Raw genomic sequence first — 17803 nt, 5'->3', positions numbered from 1 at the left:
TGTGAAGGGCACAAAACAGCCTTCCCGCCCAGCCCCTGCATGATAAGGGCTGAAGAGAGAGCCCCTGGGACCAGAGCTCTGACCTCCCCAAGATGGCGTCCCTGGGAGGTGTCCGGGAATGGTTGACTTTCCCAAGATGGCGGACGCACCGGCCCGGCTAGGCGTCACAAAGCACTTACATCGACCTTCCCAAGATGGAGACGAGAGGCCTTTCCGCCTCTCCCAAGATGGCGGCCCTTGCGTCCCCTCCCGCAGGGCGCTTCCGGCCTAGGCCCCGCTCGGGCGGTAGTTCCGGGCATGGCCGGCCCGTCCGACGCCGAGCTCGGCCGCGAGCTGCGGGCCTTGGGCTTCCAGCCGGGGCCCATCACCGACTCCACCCGCGAGCTCTACGCCAAGAAGCTGAGCCGCCTGCGGGCCGAGGCGGCAGCGGCCCCCAGCATGGCCGGCCCGTCCGACGCCGAGCTCGGCCGCGAGCTGCGGGCCTTGGGCTTCCAGCCGGGGCCCATCACCGACTCCACCCGCGAGCTCTACGCCAAGAAGCTGAGCCGCCTGCGAGCCGAGGCGGCGGCCGGCCGGAGGAGCCAGAGCACAGGCGCTGCCCCCAGGCCTGAGCCGGCCTCGGCCTCCGGCCCTCGCCGCCAGCCCAGCCCCCTGGCCCACCGGGCCCACAGCCAGGGCCGTAGGGAGAGTGAGGAGGAGGAGGGCTCGGAGGAGGAGGATGGGTACCAGCCCCCTCACAGGGATGTAACAGCGGGGCTAAACCCTTGGGCCCTTCTGGGGAAGACAGCAGCCCCCGAGGGGCTTGCCCCCAGCCCCCAGTGGAGGGCAGAAAGGGGGTTCAACCCCAGCTCCCAGTGCGGGGCAAGAGATGTCAGATTAGCCCCCAGGCCCCAGTGGGAGACTGAAAGAGAGTTAGCCCCCAGCACCCAGCGGGGGATGAGGGATGTGGGGTTAGCCCCCAGCACCCAGCGGGGGATGAGGGATGTGGGGTTAGCCCCCAGCACCCAGCGGGGGATGAGGGATGTGGGGTTAGCCCCCAGCACCCAGCGGGGGATGAGGGATGTGGGGTTAGCCCCCAGCACTCAATGGGAGACGGAAAGGAAGCTAACCCCCAGCACCCAGTGGCGGACAAGAGACGGGGGGTTAACCCCCAGCACCCAGTGGCGGACAAGAGACGGGGGGTTAACCCCCAGCACCCAGTGGCGGACAAGAGACGGGGGGTTAACCCCCAGCACCCAGTGGCGGACAAGAGACGGGGGGTTAACCCCCAGCACCCAGGGAGGGACAACAACAGTAGTAGGGGGATTAATCCGCAGGATCCCATGGAGGACAGGGGGAGAAGGGTTAACCTCCACAAGTCAGTTGACAGCCCCCAAGCAGGGTGCAGTAGGAAAGGGTAGGGGTCTGGAGTTCTACCTTTCCTGGTTCCTGTACCTGGCCACCCTGGTGCTGTTGGTGATTTTCCTAGGCATCCTCTGGGTGAAGATGATTTGGCCAGCCTGGCTTCTGGGGGCAGAGGAGAACCGTACGTGGGGGATTAAACTCATTTTTAAATCGCCTCTCCCCTTTTCCTCTCCTTCTTTCTCTTCAGTCCCCTCTTGTTTCCATCCCCCCTATTGTCCATCTTCACTGCATTTATTTTTCTTCTCCCTCTCCTCATGTGTTGTCTTTGCCTCTTGTCTCCCCAGTCCCTTTTCCTGGGGCACCTTGTTAGTCATGGAAAAGTGTCTTGTGGTTGTGTTGTTTTTTTTCAAGTGAACTTGGCTTGAGATTCTTCAAAACCATAGATTTTTATGGGGAGTTAAATTTTCATCTAGCAATGAGGACATATTTTATGATCCATCATAATGATGTACTGCCCATATAATTGCCCATCATCTGTTTTAATGTCATTTTATACAAAGCACAGTCATCCAGTGTCCTTGATCTTGACCACTTCAAAGGTAGAAGACTTGAAATTGCCTTCTGCTGCTTACCTCCAAGAACATTGGATTTTAAATATGCAAAAAAAGTGACATGCTAGGTCCCTACTGTAGCAGATTAAGTCTCCTGCTAGATTAAATTCACAGAAATCTTCTGTTGGTCTGGTTCCAAAATGAAGGAAAAGGGTTTGTGGAAGGAATTTGTGAAGTGTGGTTGCCAAAACGCAACACAGGTGTAGGTGTTTTGTGCATAGAGTAGGTGAGCAGGCGGCCCTGTTTTCTCAAAGTCAGTGAATACTGCAAGAGCATAAAACATCTCTTCTCTCTAGAATTATTTGCAAAATGGTTTGGAAACTCCAAACTATTTGCTTACTGAACAAAATTCCCTGTTTCTGCCCTGATATGTGTATGTTACTAATTTAGGTTTCGATATGGCCTACCTTAGTTGTTTCAATAGCACTGTTTGATTAGTAAGGTAATACTCAATGGGATGAATGGTAGAAGAATCAGATGCTTTAAAAGTAGCTATTTTTAATCACTGCTTTAACTACTAGTTATTTTCTCTGTCAAAGTTTTTATTTTCCGGCTGACTAACCCTTATTTTCTTCTCTCTCTCAGTTAAACTGTTAACTGTGGATTGTGAGACAAGGACAGATGATGTAAGTGTAAATTTAAAGTTCATTTTAAAAAAATCCTTACTGTAGGGGCAGGCATCTCAAAGACAGTTAACTATTCTAGCAAATTTCACAAATCAGTTACTGTCAATATCACTGCCAAATAGCCTGTATCATTTTACAGGAGGAATTTAGTGGTTTACTAGAGTTAGATTTAATAGGCTTCTTTTTCTTTTTTTGCAGGCCAGACTAGATTGTGACTGTATAGAAGAATGTGAAAGTTATAGATTTAAGCTACTGAAGATCTGAATCACTTGGTGTTATTTTCTTTTGTTAATTGTAACAGAAGTGACTTTGATTTGTGACAGAGATTTTGCCTATATAGTCATCTTTTCTAATAGAAGCTTTAAAAAGCTAAATCCCTAATCTCTGTTGAGATGTGTTTATGCAGCCCTGATTTATTCCACAATGTGCTATTGAGAGAGACAGAATTCTGAATCAAATTCAGAGTGGTGATATATGCTGGTAAATTGATAGTTGGTCTCTTGTGATGTTCTGGGGAAGTATATCGTAAATCTATTTACTGTACCTGAGTTTGAAGGAACTGCTCCCTCAGCTGCTGTTGGAGTAGAAGGCTATGATGATTGGGAATTGGAGGCATTTGCATTTCACAGGAGGTGCTCAGCAATGTACAGGATTAGGCCCTGAGACTTTTTGCCTCAGTAATCCTGTATTTTAATTTTACCAAGTTGAAGTAGAGCGCAACTGAACATACACTTCTATTAGTATTTTATTTTTGTATTTTGGCTGATCTAATTGCTATCTTGTTGCTATTGATGTTTATTATCTATTTTTGACTTTCAGTTCTGTCAAGCTAAACAGAAGGACATTTTAATGGCCATGCTGTATGAATTATATAACTACCTGGCAATACAAGCTGGTGAGTTCTGATTATCATTATAAAGCACTTAGGAGGGTTGAGCAAACTGCATCTCCCAGCTGGCTGGACATTTTCCTTGTGCAAATGACTTTAGGGGCACTGAGAAAGCAGGCAAAAGGTGAAGGAAATGTTTTCTTTAAATGTGAATTGTGCTGTACTGATGCACTTATGTCTCTGCAAAGGTACCTGTGTTTGTATGGTGGCGGCCTTATTTGCAGATCATATATTGGGAATTTGAGATGCAAATGCTCAACTTTATAACTTTTTTTTTTAAACCCAGTGCCTCAAATGCTTGCAAGACACCTGAGTCTAACACCAGAACGTTTCTATATGTTTATGTAAAACATTGGCTTAGAGCACTGGCCAAAACAGTCCAACCAGACATTAGAATACAAGCGGCTGCCCGGGTCAATGACTAGTGGTTTCATGTTGGAGAAGGAAATGCAGTCAGAAGTTTCTTATATTTTCTCATTATTCAGTCAAGCAAATATTATTAATATTGTGCTAATGGATAGAATTGTCAAAAGTGCTTGAGTTCCATTTTGAAAAGTGACTTAGGAGCCCAACTCCTGTACATGTTCAGTGAGTCTTATGCTCTTAAGTGCCTAAATCACTTTTGAAAATTTGTACTCAAAAGCATAGTAGCCATTATTTAATACGTCTGTTCTGACTTCTTTTCAAGTCAGGGTTTCATGGTCTGGGTTTGTTAAGTTTAAGTTCAGTTAAGTTGAACATCCGCCATACCTGATGGAAAGTGTCCCTAATGCATTTGGCCAAATGTGCAGTTTTGTAGAGTGAGATGGCCGTATTCTTCTTGGCTAGTGTGGTGGGTAGCGTATACCTTGAAGCAATACATTTGATTGCCCTTATCTTAACCCAGTGGTTCTCAAACTTTTGTACTGGTGACTCCTTTCATGTAGCTAGCCTTTGAGTGTGACCCCTCCTTATAACTTAAAAATGCTTTTTATATATTTAACATCATTATAAATGCTGGCGGCAAAGCGGGGTTTGGGGTGGAAGCTGTCAGTTCACAACCCCCCATGTAAGAACCCTGTGACCCCCTGAGGTGTCCCGACCCCCAGTTTGAGAACCCTTGTCTTAGCCTATATACAGTAGCTACAAATTTGATTAAAGGTCATAAAATTATCTGGCTAGAATATTTAACTCCAGTCTTCTGTGTAAACATTTTGGCTACAGCTAAAAGTGATTTAAAAGAATAACACTTCCAGATGGTTCAGGGCATTTCCTGATTGTTTAAGAGTTGTTTTTTTTCAGGGTTGTTTCCATCTATTCGACTTGTTTTCTAGGTAGTTTTGAGTGTGGAAACCCTGAGAAGCTAAAAAGTAAATGCATTCTGGTTAGTGAAGCAAAGGATTATGTGGCGGTAAGTAGGATTGGAATGAGTGTTAATTGTTGTGTATTGCAGTTAATTTCTTTCTATCTGTTATTTATTGCTTTATATAACAATGTACCATCTGCTTCATTTCTTCATCCAGTTCTGAGTCTTTCCAATCTTTCCAGCTGTTCCTTTGGCCAGTCCTGTTCTCCGCATTTCTTTCAGAAAACAATCTTCTACTCCATCTCTCTGTCAACACTAATTTAGCTGTTGTAAATCTAACTAATGATTAGTTTCAGAGTAGCAGCCGGGTTAGTCTGTATTCGCAAAAAGAAAAGGAGGACTTGTGGCACCTTAGAGACTAACCAATTTATTTGAGCATAAACTTCTGTGAGCTACAGCTCACTTCATCGGATTTTTAACTAATGATTTTTTTAACTAATTTTTAACTAATGATTGTTGCTCCACCTTAGTTGTCAGTCTTTTGATGCCAAAAACGTCCCTGTATTGAGGAATGGAAGCAGTAAGGTTTTCCCCAACTCACCCCCAAGTGATAGGAGGCAGGCTGTTTTGATCTAATGTTCCACTTCTTCAAAGAAGATTGTCAGCAAGATTATGTTGTGTTTAGCAGTTAGTCTCAGAAACATAAGGAGAATATTGTTTTACGGTGTGCTTCATGTATGATGTACCAAGTTACAAATTCTAGTCAAGATTCCAGGCCAGTCTGTAGATTTGGTTTGCCTCTCTGCCAGTTTGCCGAGTTAGTTAAATTGATAAGAAGTAATCTAGCAAAAAAATACAGGTAAAGCAATTTTTCCCTTTACGGCAAAGCAATAATGTTGTTCCACCTTCGCAAATGAATGCAGAACTAATCTTTTTATCGATTCTTTCACGTAGAATGTAACCGGCAGTTCCCCAGAGAAGTTTGAAGATGCCCTGCAATGGATACTGAACAGTAACAGTGATTTAGGGATATGGTGAGTGAGTGGCTGCACAAGCTGTTCAAGTTATAATTCACAGCACGGGCTGATCTTATGTAATTTGATATTTAGTGTATATTGGCTTGTTGGCATGTCGCCTATCCTGTTAGATCTCGTAAACTAAGCCAGGATTGGGGTGGTCAGTACTTGAATGGGAGAACCTCCAGATTACAAGTAGCGTGCTGCAGTAACTGTTGGTGATTCGGTAGGCGATGTTCTTTCCTGAGTCAGTGTCCCGGCGCTGTGCTCGTGGAGCTGCTGTCTTTCAGATGACTGGTAAATCTGAGGTCCTGAATTCTTGTGGTTATTAAAGATCCCCTGGTACTTACTGCAAGATTTAGGAGTGAGGTGATACCTTTTATTAGACTAACTTCTGTTGGTGAAAGAGAGAAGCTTTCAAGTGGCACAGAACTCTACTTTAGGTCTGTGTAGCTCGGAAGCTTGTCTCTTTCACCAACGTACGTTGGTCCAGCAAAATATATTCCCTCACCCGCTGTGTGTCTTTAATATCCGGGGATCAACACTGCTACAACAGCGCTGCAAAAAAATTTGAAGTGTTAGTCCACATGTCCTGCCCATGTTCCAAATCTGTGTGATTATAATCTGCCTTTTAAAATTCTCCCCTGCGCTTTCCACTGGATACCGCTCTCTCCAGTGTTTCTGCTGCAAATGCTGCTTTGGTGTTCTAATGTACAGCTGCATTCCACTACTGAGGTGACTGAATTTCAGTAGTGACTGAAGCAATCCTGGTAGTTAGTGAGTAAAATGCTGTGGGATCTGAGGATGAGGGTTGCTATTTTAAAAAGAAAATTCTGAATGGCATCTTCAGAGTGTGTCTGCATTAGCATGTATTACTAGCAGAATACCTGATCAATGGAAAGGCTCCCATTACCTTTACCGGGTGCTGGATCTGTGTGAGATAGAGTAGTTCCTCTTCTGCTTCATGGACAGCCATGATTTTAACACTTGAGAGGGGAGGGAGGAATATTTGTATTTGACAATCCTGAATTTTGTCTAGTTAGAAATCATCATCCTGTGAAAATCAGCTTAAGGTTTTGTTCAGCCCTTTGAAAAATATAAAATGCTATATAAGTCCTTTCTGTATATTTATAAAGGCTCCTCTGCCTGTCTCATTCGGATATCCTCATGGACTGTGTGGGAGATATTAAGAACCACTAATTGTAGGCAGGGACCCACTATAGACATAGTTTAAAGCACCAAAACGCAGATACATTATTTGAAAGCAAACTTATTTTGGAGAACTGTCAAGGAAGGAAATTATTAGCAATCTGAAGTTGCCCCTTTGCAGTTATCAGAGATTAGATTGAACTAGCATGTATTGTTATGCCATACCAGCACATCTCATGATTCTATGAGTTTCTGAAGGATCTAATGATGCAGGGAAACAAAATATTAAGCCTTATAGCCCTTATAGTTGAATATAACATTCAGAATGTTAACCCAATGCAGTATTGTCTTCCTGAGTCAGTGGACATACTAACATAACTCACAAAGATGTGACCTGTCTCCATTCAGTATTAACTCTGGGGTCTAGTAATGATAATTGAAATGTCAATATAGTTAGCTCTTTCACTGCTATGTAACTCATTTCAGGAGAAACACTGGAGTTGTGGGCATAGCTTGCGTAGAATTCCATTTTTTTTTCCTCCCAACCTGCCCCCTACAGCTACTGCTGTAATCTAATGTTCCAGGTGTTGTCTATTTCTTTAAAAAAAAGACGACAACAACGAGGAGTCTGGTGGCACCTTAAAGACTAACAGATTTATTTGGACGTAAGCTTTTGTGTGTAAAAAACCCCACTTCTTCAGGTGCATTCTTAACAACTTAATCAACAGCTCACCAAATTGATCCAGTGTTTGGCAGCTCATTGTGAAACTCAGTAAGAATGTAGAGTGTGCTAAAAACCTGCTGTTGGCCTTTTCACAGACGTTATGTGAAGTTATTTTGACACTGCACTAGTAAAAGCAGAACAAAATAAGATCGCTGTGCTTGGTAATTCATTTAAGATTTGGACTATAAATCAGACAAAGTGGCTGTGAAACAGTTGGGTGTCTCCAATTACAGCAAGGCTCAGTTAAAAAACTGTAAGCTGCCAATGGCTTGTTGTTTGTATGCTGCTGGACTAAGGGTTCAAGTAATTTGCACTACCTGTCTACAGTGGGCTATTCATTACATCTCTAGAGTGAATTGGTAGCTTTTAAAAAAAAAATCTTAATCCATCTCTTACAAATTGGAGCACTTTCAGTTGGATTTACCTAATGCCTACTGATTTAATAGATCCAAGAAGGAAGCAAACATAGATGTAGATTGGTCTGTCTCTCTGTGCTATAAGTGCAAAGGGAATCTGATTGCGTAGTGGATGTACGAATGAATTTGGGAATGTGTTATGAACTGTGCCATAAATGCTTTCCAAGATTGTGTCTGGTTTACGTTAGCCATATTTGATTTGGTGTCACTTTTCCAGCTGAACTGTTTATGCTTATCTGTAGCAAGGAAAACAGTGCAGGCTCCACAGACATTCACATGCTCCCAGCTGCTCTCTGCACAACTGCTGATGGGTGACTCAGTAAACATTTCCATTTCTCTATGCTGGGAGAGGGGAATCCAATTTTAAAGTTGAATCTTCTGCACCCTGAGAAGTGCTGTCAAAGCGTCTGCAGAGGGAGACTTCAGTTTACCAGTGGGAGTTCTGATCCTGCTGCCTTTTCTAAAGCCATATTCCTCCCGTGCTAAGCAGCCAGTGCTGAAATGTTCTGGAAAGACCAGTAGTGAGAATGCTTTAGTGTTTTCTACACGGTTTGCTGAAAGAGTTACAGCTGCTGCAATGTGTTTGCGTACCTTGTCCTGATTAAAGCCTGTTGCTGGAGTGTCTGCACTCTTCAGAGGTGGTTTTCTGCCTTTTCCCATCAGGTTAAAAGGGGAAGACCCATCAGAACCGGTTACCAGTGTAGACCAGGTGGTGTGCCTCGAATCCACCCGTCCTCGGATGGGGTTAGGCTGTCGTTTCCGCCGGGCAATAAGCACTGCCATTATGAACCTTTTCATCTTCTTCTGGAGTAAGCCTTTAGCCTTCATAGCTGAGCTTTCCCCGTCCGTATAACCACTCCCACAACCACATTAAACTAGTGATAAATGTTAAAGGAATTCTCTTGGTGAGTTAATTTCTATCTAATTAACCTGTGATCTAGCAATAGAAGGAGACCTGTAGAGACCCATTGTCCTGCAGTAAGTGCTTTTCCTTTATTTCAAACCACCAAGTTCATCAGCTGTCTGTCTCATTTAAGTGTTTCTCAAGCATTCGTTGTGATGGCCTGCAAAATTAGTCTAGTAACAACCTGCCCAAAGATTCAGTTCTCATCCCTTCCTTGTACAACACTGTTCAGTCTTCTGGCATCACTGTTAATGAGTTGGAGTATTTCTTTGTTTTTTGTCCATTTTTTGTATTGTGGTGGTGCCCAAATGCTTCAGTTGAGATCAGGGCCCAACTGCTAGGTGCTGTACAGACACATGGTGAGTTCCTGCCATGCTGTGAAGAGCCTATAATCTAAATAGTCAAAAGACAGACAAAGGAAGTATCATTATTCCCATTTTACAGATGGGTAACTGAGGCACAGAGAGACTGAGTGACCTGTTCATGGTCATAAAGGAGATAGATGGCAAAGTCACGACTTAAATCTACATCTCATGAGTCTCAGTCTGGTGCCTTAACCACAAGGCCTTCCTTCCTCTCCTTTCTGACCCCTTATTTCGAGAGCAGTGAAGCACGACTGTTCTTCTGGATTATTGTGGGGTGGGCTCTGTCAAAGTGAGGGGTCTTGAATTTTAATGCCGTAGAGACCAGTCGTCATCCTGATTTTTCTGGCGGAAGGGAACACTACAGGTGAGGTCTGCCAAGAAATCCCTCCCCTTGGGAGTTTGACTCCAAGCACTGTCCGTTTCAGAATTCCCATGCGTTGTGGTTGTCACAGTAAACAACATGAATAACTCCGATATAGTTCCAGGCGGGCCCTGGATAGCAGAGAACAAAACCAGTCTCTGATAAGAGTAGGAAATAGAGCAGCTCACATCCACTGAACACATGTATATGAGTGCACATGCTTCCATTTGTGTTCTTCCACTCATAGGTCTAATTGCCCTCTGGGGGATCCTGTTACTCCTGAAGTATCACTGGCGGAAGATGGAAGAAGAGGAGCAGGCCATGTATGAAATGGTGAAGAAAATCATAGGTAGAGGCCAACTGCTCTTTGGCGATCTAATTTAAAATGGTCTCTTCGTTTCAGACAGTTTCACTCCCCATTTGCCCCATTCGGTTTCCTCTTACAGCTGCTGTCCAGGATCACTACAAAGAGTGGGAACAGAGGTTGGAGCGATACCCATATGTAGGCATCCTTCACGTTCGCGACACCCTCATCCCACCCCAAAGCAGGTGAGCAAATCCTTTCCCTTTAGGAAGGGGGCCTTCAGCTCAGGTCATAGTGTACTTTGTGGGTAACCGACTGGAAGCAGACTTGTTGGGGAGTGGAGTGTGAGGAGTTTTAGAGGAATGAGTCTGGCCTTTGGGATTGTAACAGATTCTGACATAACCCAGACTGTTATAACCCACTCGGGATAAATGGGACCGGCCTAGTGCTATGCAGTGTAGTTGTAGCCATGTCAGTCCTAGGATATTAGAGAGAGAGAAGGTGGATGAGGCAATCTTTTATTGGACCAATGTCTGTTGACAAGAGAGACAAGTTTTCAAGCCACGCAGAGCTCTTCTCCTAGTGCTGACGTTTTGAACACTCACACAGGTGTGCTGTCATGGTCATATCAAGCAGAAATTAGCTTTTGTTTGCTTTTCCTGGCTGTTGGGTGTTCCGTTTGTGTTCCCTCATCTAAACTTGAATCAGATGTTATCCTGAGCGTCTCCACCGCTCTGACCTATCATCTGGCCAGGAGGACTGCAGTGCTGTGCCTTTCAGAATTGAGGCATCCAGTGTGTAGCCAGAGCATCAGAGTAGCTCTTTCCTGAATGGCTCTGTGCATTGCCTGCCATGGGAGTGAGACTAAGCTCATTAATCAATTTGGGTTTCCTGCCAGCCAGAGCAAAGCAATTGCCAGTTAGGCAAATGTAATTGGGAGACACTATCCAGTTACAGGTAGGTTACTGGGTTTGTTGCTCTTCAAGGAGGCAGTGTGGTCAAGTAGCTGGATCACAGAATGGGGCGTTAGTAGACAGGGGTCCTGTTTTTTCTTTGCTGCAGTATGCCATTTGCCTCATCTCTAAAGTTCAGTTTCCTCTTCAGTAAAATGGAGATCGTCCCTACTTTATAGAGTACTTTGAGATCCATGCTGTTATGAAGGACAAAGCCTTAATCATTCTCATCCTTAATCAGTCACTGTACTACTGGTAGGAAAAAGGTCTGATGTGGTTTGATCTGATCAAAAAGGTTTGAGCTTATTTGCCTGCATGCGGTCCTGAACTGAAAGTTGGGAGCACAACTAAACACGGATCCAGAACTGGGGCAAGCTCCACTTTGTGTTCTAAAATCTAAGGGAGCTCTGCAAACGTTATTGCAAGTGTCCTTGGGGAAAAATACTAATTGGGGTCTCCTTGCACCACAATTCAAGTTTGGAATTCTGTGCAATCCATAAGCCTCCTTGTACTGCCTGGAGGGCTCATCTTCCACAGTATTAGAGCCATGTATAAAGAGTTGGCGCCTTGACGCACTGTCTCAGAATTAGTTCTGAATGTTCGCTTTGATCTCCTTTACTGTCTATTGGAAGGCAATGGGAGGAGGTTAAGAGTCACTTTGTAGGCAGTGACAAGTGCGCTAAGCAAGCAAACATAAGGCAGAAATCACTATTCCGTTTTGCTGCTACTTCCAGGAAAAAAATGAAGCGGGTCTGGAACAGAGCTGTGGACTTCCTGGCTTCCAACGAATCGCGGATTCAGACGGAGTCACACCGAATAGCAGGAGAGGATATGCTGGTGTGGAGGTGGACACAGCCCTCTTACGTCTCCGATTCAGAGCACTAACCCGGAGCAAAGGAGGAGCCGTTGGTTCAGTCTGTGCAAATGGACAATTCCCTCTCTGGATGTGGGAAGGGATGGACAGGAGTTCTAACTTTCTCAGTTTAGAATCATCCCGACCCCCTTACCCTCTATTTCTGAGAGACACTTAACAGATTATTTTTAGGGCAATAATCTTGGCTTGTTAGAAGATGGACTTGAGCTAGAGAAGGAGCCAGAAGCACACCAAAGCTAGCTGTCCAGTGAGTGTTTGAGCTCCATGAGTAAACAAACATATAATCGCCCTTTAATATCTAACAGAAAGGGGCAAGGGATCTCTTTGCCCAAAGGGTAGGAGGTTTAAAGGTGATCTTTACTGTGGGAAGACCAACAAGTGGTTTTACCCATCAGCAAATGTTTTTTAAAAGAATTAATATTTCCCATGGAAACATCAGGAATGGGAGTTAGGTTCCATTAGTTTATGCTTTTATCTCACTAGCACACCAGGAATCAAGCATTTAACTGACACTTAACAGAGAAGAGCTCTGTATTTGTTTTGCCTTTACAAAGGGTGGGTGGGATTGAGTGATGGCAGTGTCATGTGCCTTGAGAGATTTGGGGGGCTGGAGGAGAGGTGATGATCTCCTGTGCTTTGTGTGTCAGCTTTCATTGTGCTTTGTCTTGTACCAGGAACGGGGGAACAGGTGGCAAATGACAGAACACAGGTGTACGTAAGGAGCACGCTCTTATGGCTGCAGCCAAAAACGATCACTCCATATGTACAAAAAAAACCCCTTGGGAATGAACATCCAGGGTGAATGTACATGTCTATACTGGGCAGCGCAATGTGTGTGTGTTCTTTTGGAGAGCAGATACACAATGCTTACAGTGTTGATGCAGGATTTGTTTGCAGAAGTTAATGTGGCAATGCCACAACACTTAATGAAGAATTGATCTCTGCTCATTAACACTGCAGGCATTGTAGTTTGTATTTCCAGCTGTTTGGCTACATATGTTTGGTTTTATGTACAATTAGGAAGTGTTTGTTTTTGAGGAGAAAATAGCACTGGAGTGTAGTGGCCTAGGCAGGGCTGAGATACTGTTGTTCTCAGGGTTCCCAACATCATAAACTTGTTGTCCCAATCTCCACTCAGACAGCCAGGACCAAATCCATTTCAGCCATAACTCCATTGGCTTCACCCCCTTATGCCAGCAGTGATTTGACCCCTTATAACCAGTGGATTTTATTTCCATTAGTGTCATAAATATAATATGCGTGTGCCCGTGTTCATGGAGAGCTGCTGCTTCAAGATTCAGGATCAGCAGGCAAGCTTGACGAGGCCATTGAATCCTGTCCATGGAATTGCGTTGAGAAGTAATTTTATAAAGTACCCAGGAAGGGTTGAACTGGTTTCTTAATGTCTGGAAGTGTGTTCTAACCATGAAGCTTGCACTTCTACTTCCCCTGCTGGCCACGCTGAAGTTTGAAGGATTAGTGGGGCTTTTTCACCTATGCATTCTGCTGGCTGCCTCAGATTCATTATATATCCTGCTGGCTTGTCAGAGAAACTCAGTTCGGAAAAGCAATCTCCAGAAACAAAGCAACGGGAGGCCTTATTAGTTAAGTAGGAGAAATCCCATGCTGAGTTGAATTTTATCCCCGTATGTTCCCTTTTATGGCATAGGCAGGGTGTTTGAACAAAAGAGGAAACTCAACAGCTGTATCCAAGACATTAACCATCTTTCCCACGGCTTATTGATTAAAACCATTGATAAAATAAAGGCAGCCTTTATTCTTTTAATGTGCAAGGACAAGATCTTCATATCCATTGGTGCTTGCGAAAACTCCCATTGTGCCTGCTGTCTTTTTAAAATGTATATGGTTTGTAATTTTTTTAAACCACCGGATCTAGAGCAAAAAAGCCCAACACTGCACTAATCATTTGTACTGTTGATGAAATTCTTTTTTTGTAGGATGCGTCTCACGGAGTTGGTGCAATTTATTACACATTTAACTTGTGTCTATACATTTAATTTGCGGAATAAATTTGTTAATATTATATATTAATGTTTGTATTGCAGTAGTCAAGGACCAGGATCCAGGTGTGCTAGGTGCTGTACAAACACAGAACAAAAAGATGGTCACTGCCCAAAAGAGCCTACAGTCTAAGTATAAGACGAGCCAACAGGCAAGCACAAGAAACCAGTGAGACGCTACTGGTCAGCATGATAGTCAGTGGTCTTAGCCCATCAGGAGCTTTGTTAGTCTCTAAGGTGCCACAAGTCCTCCTGTTCTTTTTGCGGATACAGACTAATGTGGCTGCTACTCTGAAACCTGTTGTCAGGTTCTTTTTTTATTTTGGGTTTTTTGTTTTTTTTTTCAGTTTCCAAATGGCATTTTATCAGCTTTTGTTTGAACATTGAATTTATCCTCATTTTGCAATCCAAAATATTACCTGAAGTTTACTTTATTGTTTTTAAACTCTTTAGCACAATTTAGTGGGTGTTCGGGCTGCTATAGTACAAGGCAGGAGAGATCTTGCCCTTTGTGTTCTCATTGCCTTCTGAGCACTTACATTTGTAGGCAGGTGAAACTGATTTCTGTTGGGAAATTATGATATTCCTGAAAGGTGTAGACTGAGAAGGATTAATCCCATGTGGACACTTGTGAAAAAGGGGATGACAGCTTTATGTGTAATGAAATATTACGAACATTAACTTCTAACAGCCGATTGACCAACACTTGGCCACATCATCAGTGGTTAAAGCTGCAGACGTGAGAGCAAGGAGATAGGTAATATGTTTAAAAGTGACTGTTGATTTTGGGCGCCATGCGTTCAAGGTGTCATGTACCCACGCTCTTAAAGCCAGATCCCTTTAAGGCAGCTCAGGTCGGGCATCCATAATCATTAATCGCTTCTGAAAATTGTGGTCCTGGGTTCTGTTCCAGTCTGTCACTGACTCATGGTGATGCTTTGGACAAGTCACTTTACTTCTGTGTCTCAGTTAAGAGTAGGATGACACCTGCCTTTCCAAAGTGGCGTAAGATCTTCAGATGAAAAGGGCTATACAAATGCCAAGGGCTATTGTAGGAAAACTAGGGAAGCAGGTGGCTAGGGTACTGGACTGGGACTCAGGCGATCTGAATTCTGTTCCCACCACTGGCCTGCTCGGAGACCATGGGCAAGTCACTTCCCCTCTCTGCTCCTCTATTTCTCCATTTTACAGATGGGATAATGATATTGACCTCCTTTGTAAAGCAGTTTGAGACCTACTGTTGAAATGGCTGTGTGAGTGGTCGGTAGTACTATTTCCTTTACCCTCGTGTGTCTGCTGTAGAAAACTCATGTCATGGTAGCACTTCTGCCAAGGATAGCAGGGAGAAAATAGCCATGACGGGGTGAAGGGAAAAGATCGGAAAGTCCCAACCCACCTCTTAGATATCTGAGAGGCCATCTTTCAAATGAGCCTGCCAGGTAGAAATAGTTTCTAAACCTTGCAAGAACATGAGCAAGCCCCTATTCCTGCTAGTATCCATCCACCTAAGTATTTCTAATGCATCTCTGTTAGCTGAAGCCTGTGGGTCAGCATGACTGTGCATCACAAGCTGACAGTGGCTTTCACAAGCAGGCTCTTGAAACGAGCAGAGTTTGAATCATCAACACTTAACTTCTATGGCCACAGCTGACTCATAGGCTCTGGGTTGGTGAGATATGTTTGTTTATCTCATAATGTATGTCTTGGTGACAAAGAGGCAACTCTTCAATGGCACAAAAGAGAATTAGCTGTCCATCTCCCACTGAAAGCTGACAGGAATTGGGTACCTAACTCCTTTTGCTGTCTTGGAAAATATTCTCTAAAGTGTCTCTCTTGTTGTTTCTAAGGTATCTGAACAGAAAAGGGTAGAAAGAGGAGTGGTGCTTAATGAAAAGTTAAACCTCCCTCCTCCAAGACCGCATTTCTGTTTAGATGCTAGTGCCCAGCATAGGTTGCTAAGTTACAGCTGGGATATATGCAGAGTTAGGAAATAGTCTGGGGGTTTGGTGTACCTATCTGTCTGCCTGCTTCAAACCAAACTGCCAAGAACTCCCCCGTAATGATCCCTGGGAGACGGGGCAGAGGGAAGCTTTGGGTAATAACTTTTTGAAAATGAAGAGGGCTTTAACCCTATATAACTAATTTAAGGCTATCCTTACTGTCTGTCTCTATTAGGAACCCTAGTTCCTGCTTGCTCTGTAAAACTGTACTGACAGTTCCAAACACCTGTACAGCGCACTCTGTAGATCCCAAAGTGCTTATACAAAAGATGAAGAATTGTCCCCATTTTCCAAATGGTCATTCAGCTATTTGATCAATCTCCCCTGTTCAGTGCTTTCCTTACCACTTGTACTGACTTTATCGTTTTTAAAGTCTCCCCCACTCTCTGTAAGCATTAGGACAATGTGAATAAATCCTCAAATGGGGGGCTGATAAAGCTCTCTCATCCCCTTGTTGTCATATAAATATATATATGTACCAGCAAGGAATCTAAAATAAAATTTGCCCTTTATCTTTTTATTTCCTTCTTCCGTTTAAAGGTTTTCATATTATTAAATGTTTGTCTCCCACCGACATGACAGCTGATGCTATGCTTTATTTATGGGAGGCATAGTTAGGGAGCGGTGCCAGTTCTACTGGAAAGAGCAACATGAACTAAAGAATAAAAAGAACATCCAGTGCAATCTGTCCAAAGGGACCCACCTCCAAAGGGCTGGCCCCTTGTTTCAAGCGATCCCTCCCAAGCAGCTCCGGGCTTTCCACTGCAACTTCGTTCAGCCTTTAGAGAATGACCCTTTGCACTTGTACAGTGCCTTCAGGGCAAGCATCAGAAAAGCTCCAATGAATTAAGCCTCGTAACACCACGGTGAGACAGGTGCCACTGGTGACAGGTAGAAAAGGTGGAAAACAAGTTGCATAAGGCTACACAGAGCCAGGGATGGAAGCCAGATCCCTGGGCTTCCCATCCTCTGCTTTAACCACTGGCCCATGCTTTCTCACTGAAAAACAGCCTCTCTGGAGCAAATTATTTTTATGGCTGTCTTAAGGCAGGCTGCTGCAGCTCGGACCATTCCTAGGGGGTTCAGATAGGGCCTGATCCAAAGCCTACTGATGCTAGCGGGAGTCTTTCCATTGATTTATTGGTTTTGATCAGGCCTCCAGTGTTCATGTACCTCCAGCTTGGTCCGTTAGCCCTCAACTGATGTTAGAAGATCTTCCCTCCTTTGCTTGTAGCTTGTCATACAAACCTGGCACTATTCATCTGGCAGGAGTGCTAGGCTGGGTAGATTTAGCTCACAGATGGCTCGATGGCAGCATAAGACCTACCTATTCATCCACCTCCTATAGCAAATGTTATTGACAGCACCTATCACAGCCTAAGAGCCCTGTTCCAAAAGCTGGAAGAGGGAGACTGTACCCTGCCCCTCTGGACTTCTCAGCCCTCCCCAAAACATCACTTGGCAAAGTATTTTCAGCCTTTGCCTTCCTACCACCAAAGGTATATGAAAATTAAACCATCAGCCCCAGTAGAGCTGGAATGGCTTGGCTGGGGTTGGATTTGGCTTTGTGCTCAGATCCCAGAGCAAGGCCCCAGTGGTTAAGTAATGCACACCCTGCGGTGGTATGTTAGGGGCAGTTTAATGCCTCACAGCTTATGGTTAACTGTAGCATGTTTTGACAACAACAAACTTTTCCTATGGACCTGGATCCCTATTCTGCTACTGCAGTGAGAGTAGCTCCCCTGGAGATACTTCAATATCCTCTAGCAACTTTGCTGGGAGTATAGGGAGTCTCTCAGTACTACCTTTCCTGGTGGGAGAAAGTGTCTTTGCCATTGAGTAACACTGAGCTCTTGGGAATCTCCTTTAGGGCCAGGCTTTAGTACTGTATGTAGCACTAACTATTCCAGAAAAACAACTGGATTCTAGAACCAGAAAAATTAGAATGTCGGGAGGGGACA

The 17803-nt window shown here is 44.3% G+C and overlaps 1 protein-coding gene across 1 annotated transcript; it reads left to right on the top strand.

The window, feature by feature from the left end:
- Positions 1 to 213: 213 nt before the first annotated feature.
- On the top strand, positions 214 to 16362 carry LEMD2 (LEM domain nuclear envelope protein 2). Its single transcript, XM_073320355.1, has 9 exons — positions 214 to 1525; positions 2541 to 2581; positions 3401 to 3476; positions 4784 to 4860; positions 5710 to 5789; positions 8724 to 8869; positions 9938 to 10039; positions 10137 to 10239; positions 11682 to 16362. The coding sequence occupies exons 1-9, from the start codon at positions 298 to 300 to the stop codon at positions 11830 to 11832; spliced, it is 2004 nt and encodes a 667-aa protein (XP_073176456.1). The 5' UTR covers positions 214 to 297; the 3' UTR covers positions 11833 to 16362.
- Positions 16363 to 17803: the final 1441 nt, after the last annotated feature.

Source organism: Lepidochelys kempii, chromosome 21 (genome assembly GCF_965140265.1).
Source record: "Lepidochelys kempii isolate rLepKem1 chromosome 21, rLepKem1.hap2, whole genome shotgun sequence".
In the NCBI taxonomy this organism is placed as follows: Eukaryota; Metazoa; Chordata; order Testudines; family Cheloniidae; genus Lepidochelys; species Lepidochelys kempii.
Note: the sequence above shows the minus strand (reverse complement) of the source record. Positions and strands in the feature narration are given on the sequence as shown.

Excerpts from the sequence above, each read along its gene's own strand:
- LEMD2 (XM_073320355.1), top strand. The coding sequence starts at position 298 with ATGGCCGGCCCGTCCGACGCCGAGCTCGGCCGCGAGCTGCGGGCCTTG. Across the intron at positions 2,582-3,400 it reads GTGAGACAAGGACAGATGAT|TTCTGTCAAGCTAAACAGAA; the intron begins GTAAGTGTAAAT and ends TTTGACTTTCAG. Across the intron at positions 5,790-8,723 it reads AACAGTGATTTAGGGATATG|GTTAAAAGGGGAAGACCCAT; the intron begins GTGAGTGAGTGG and ends TTTTCCCATCAG.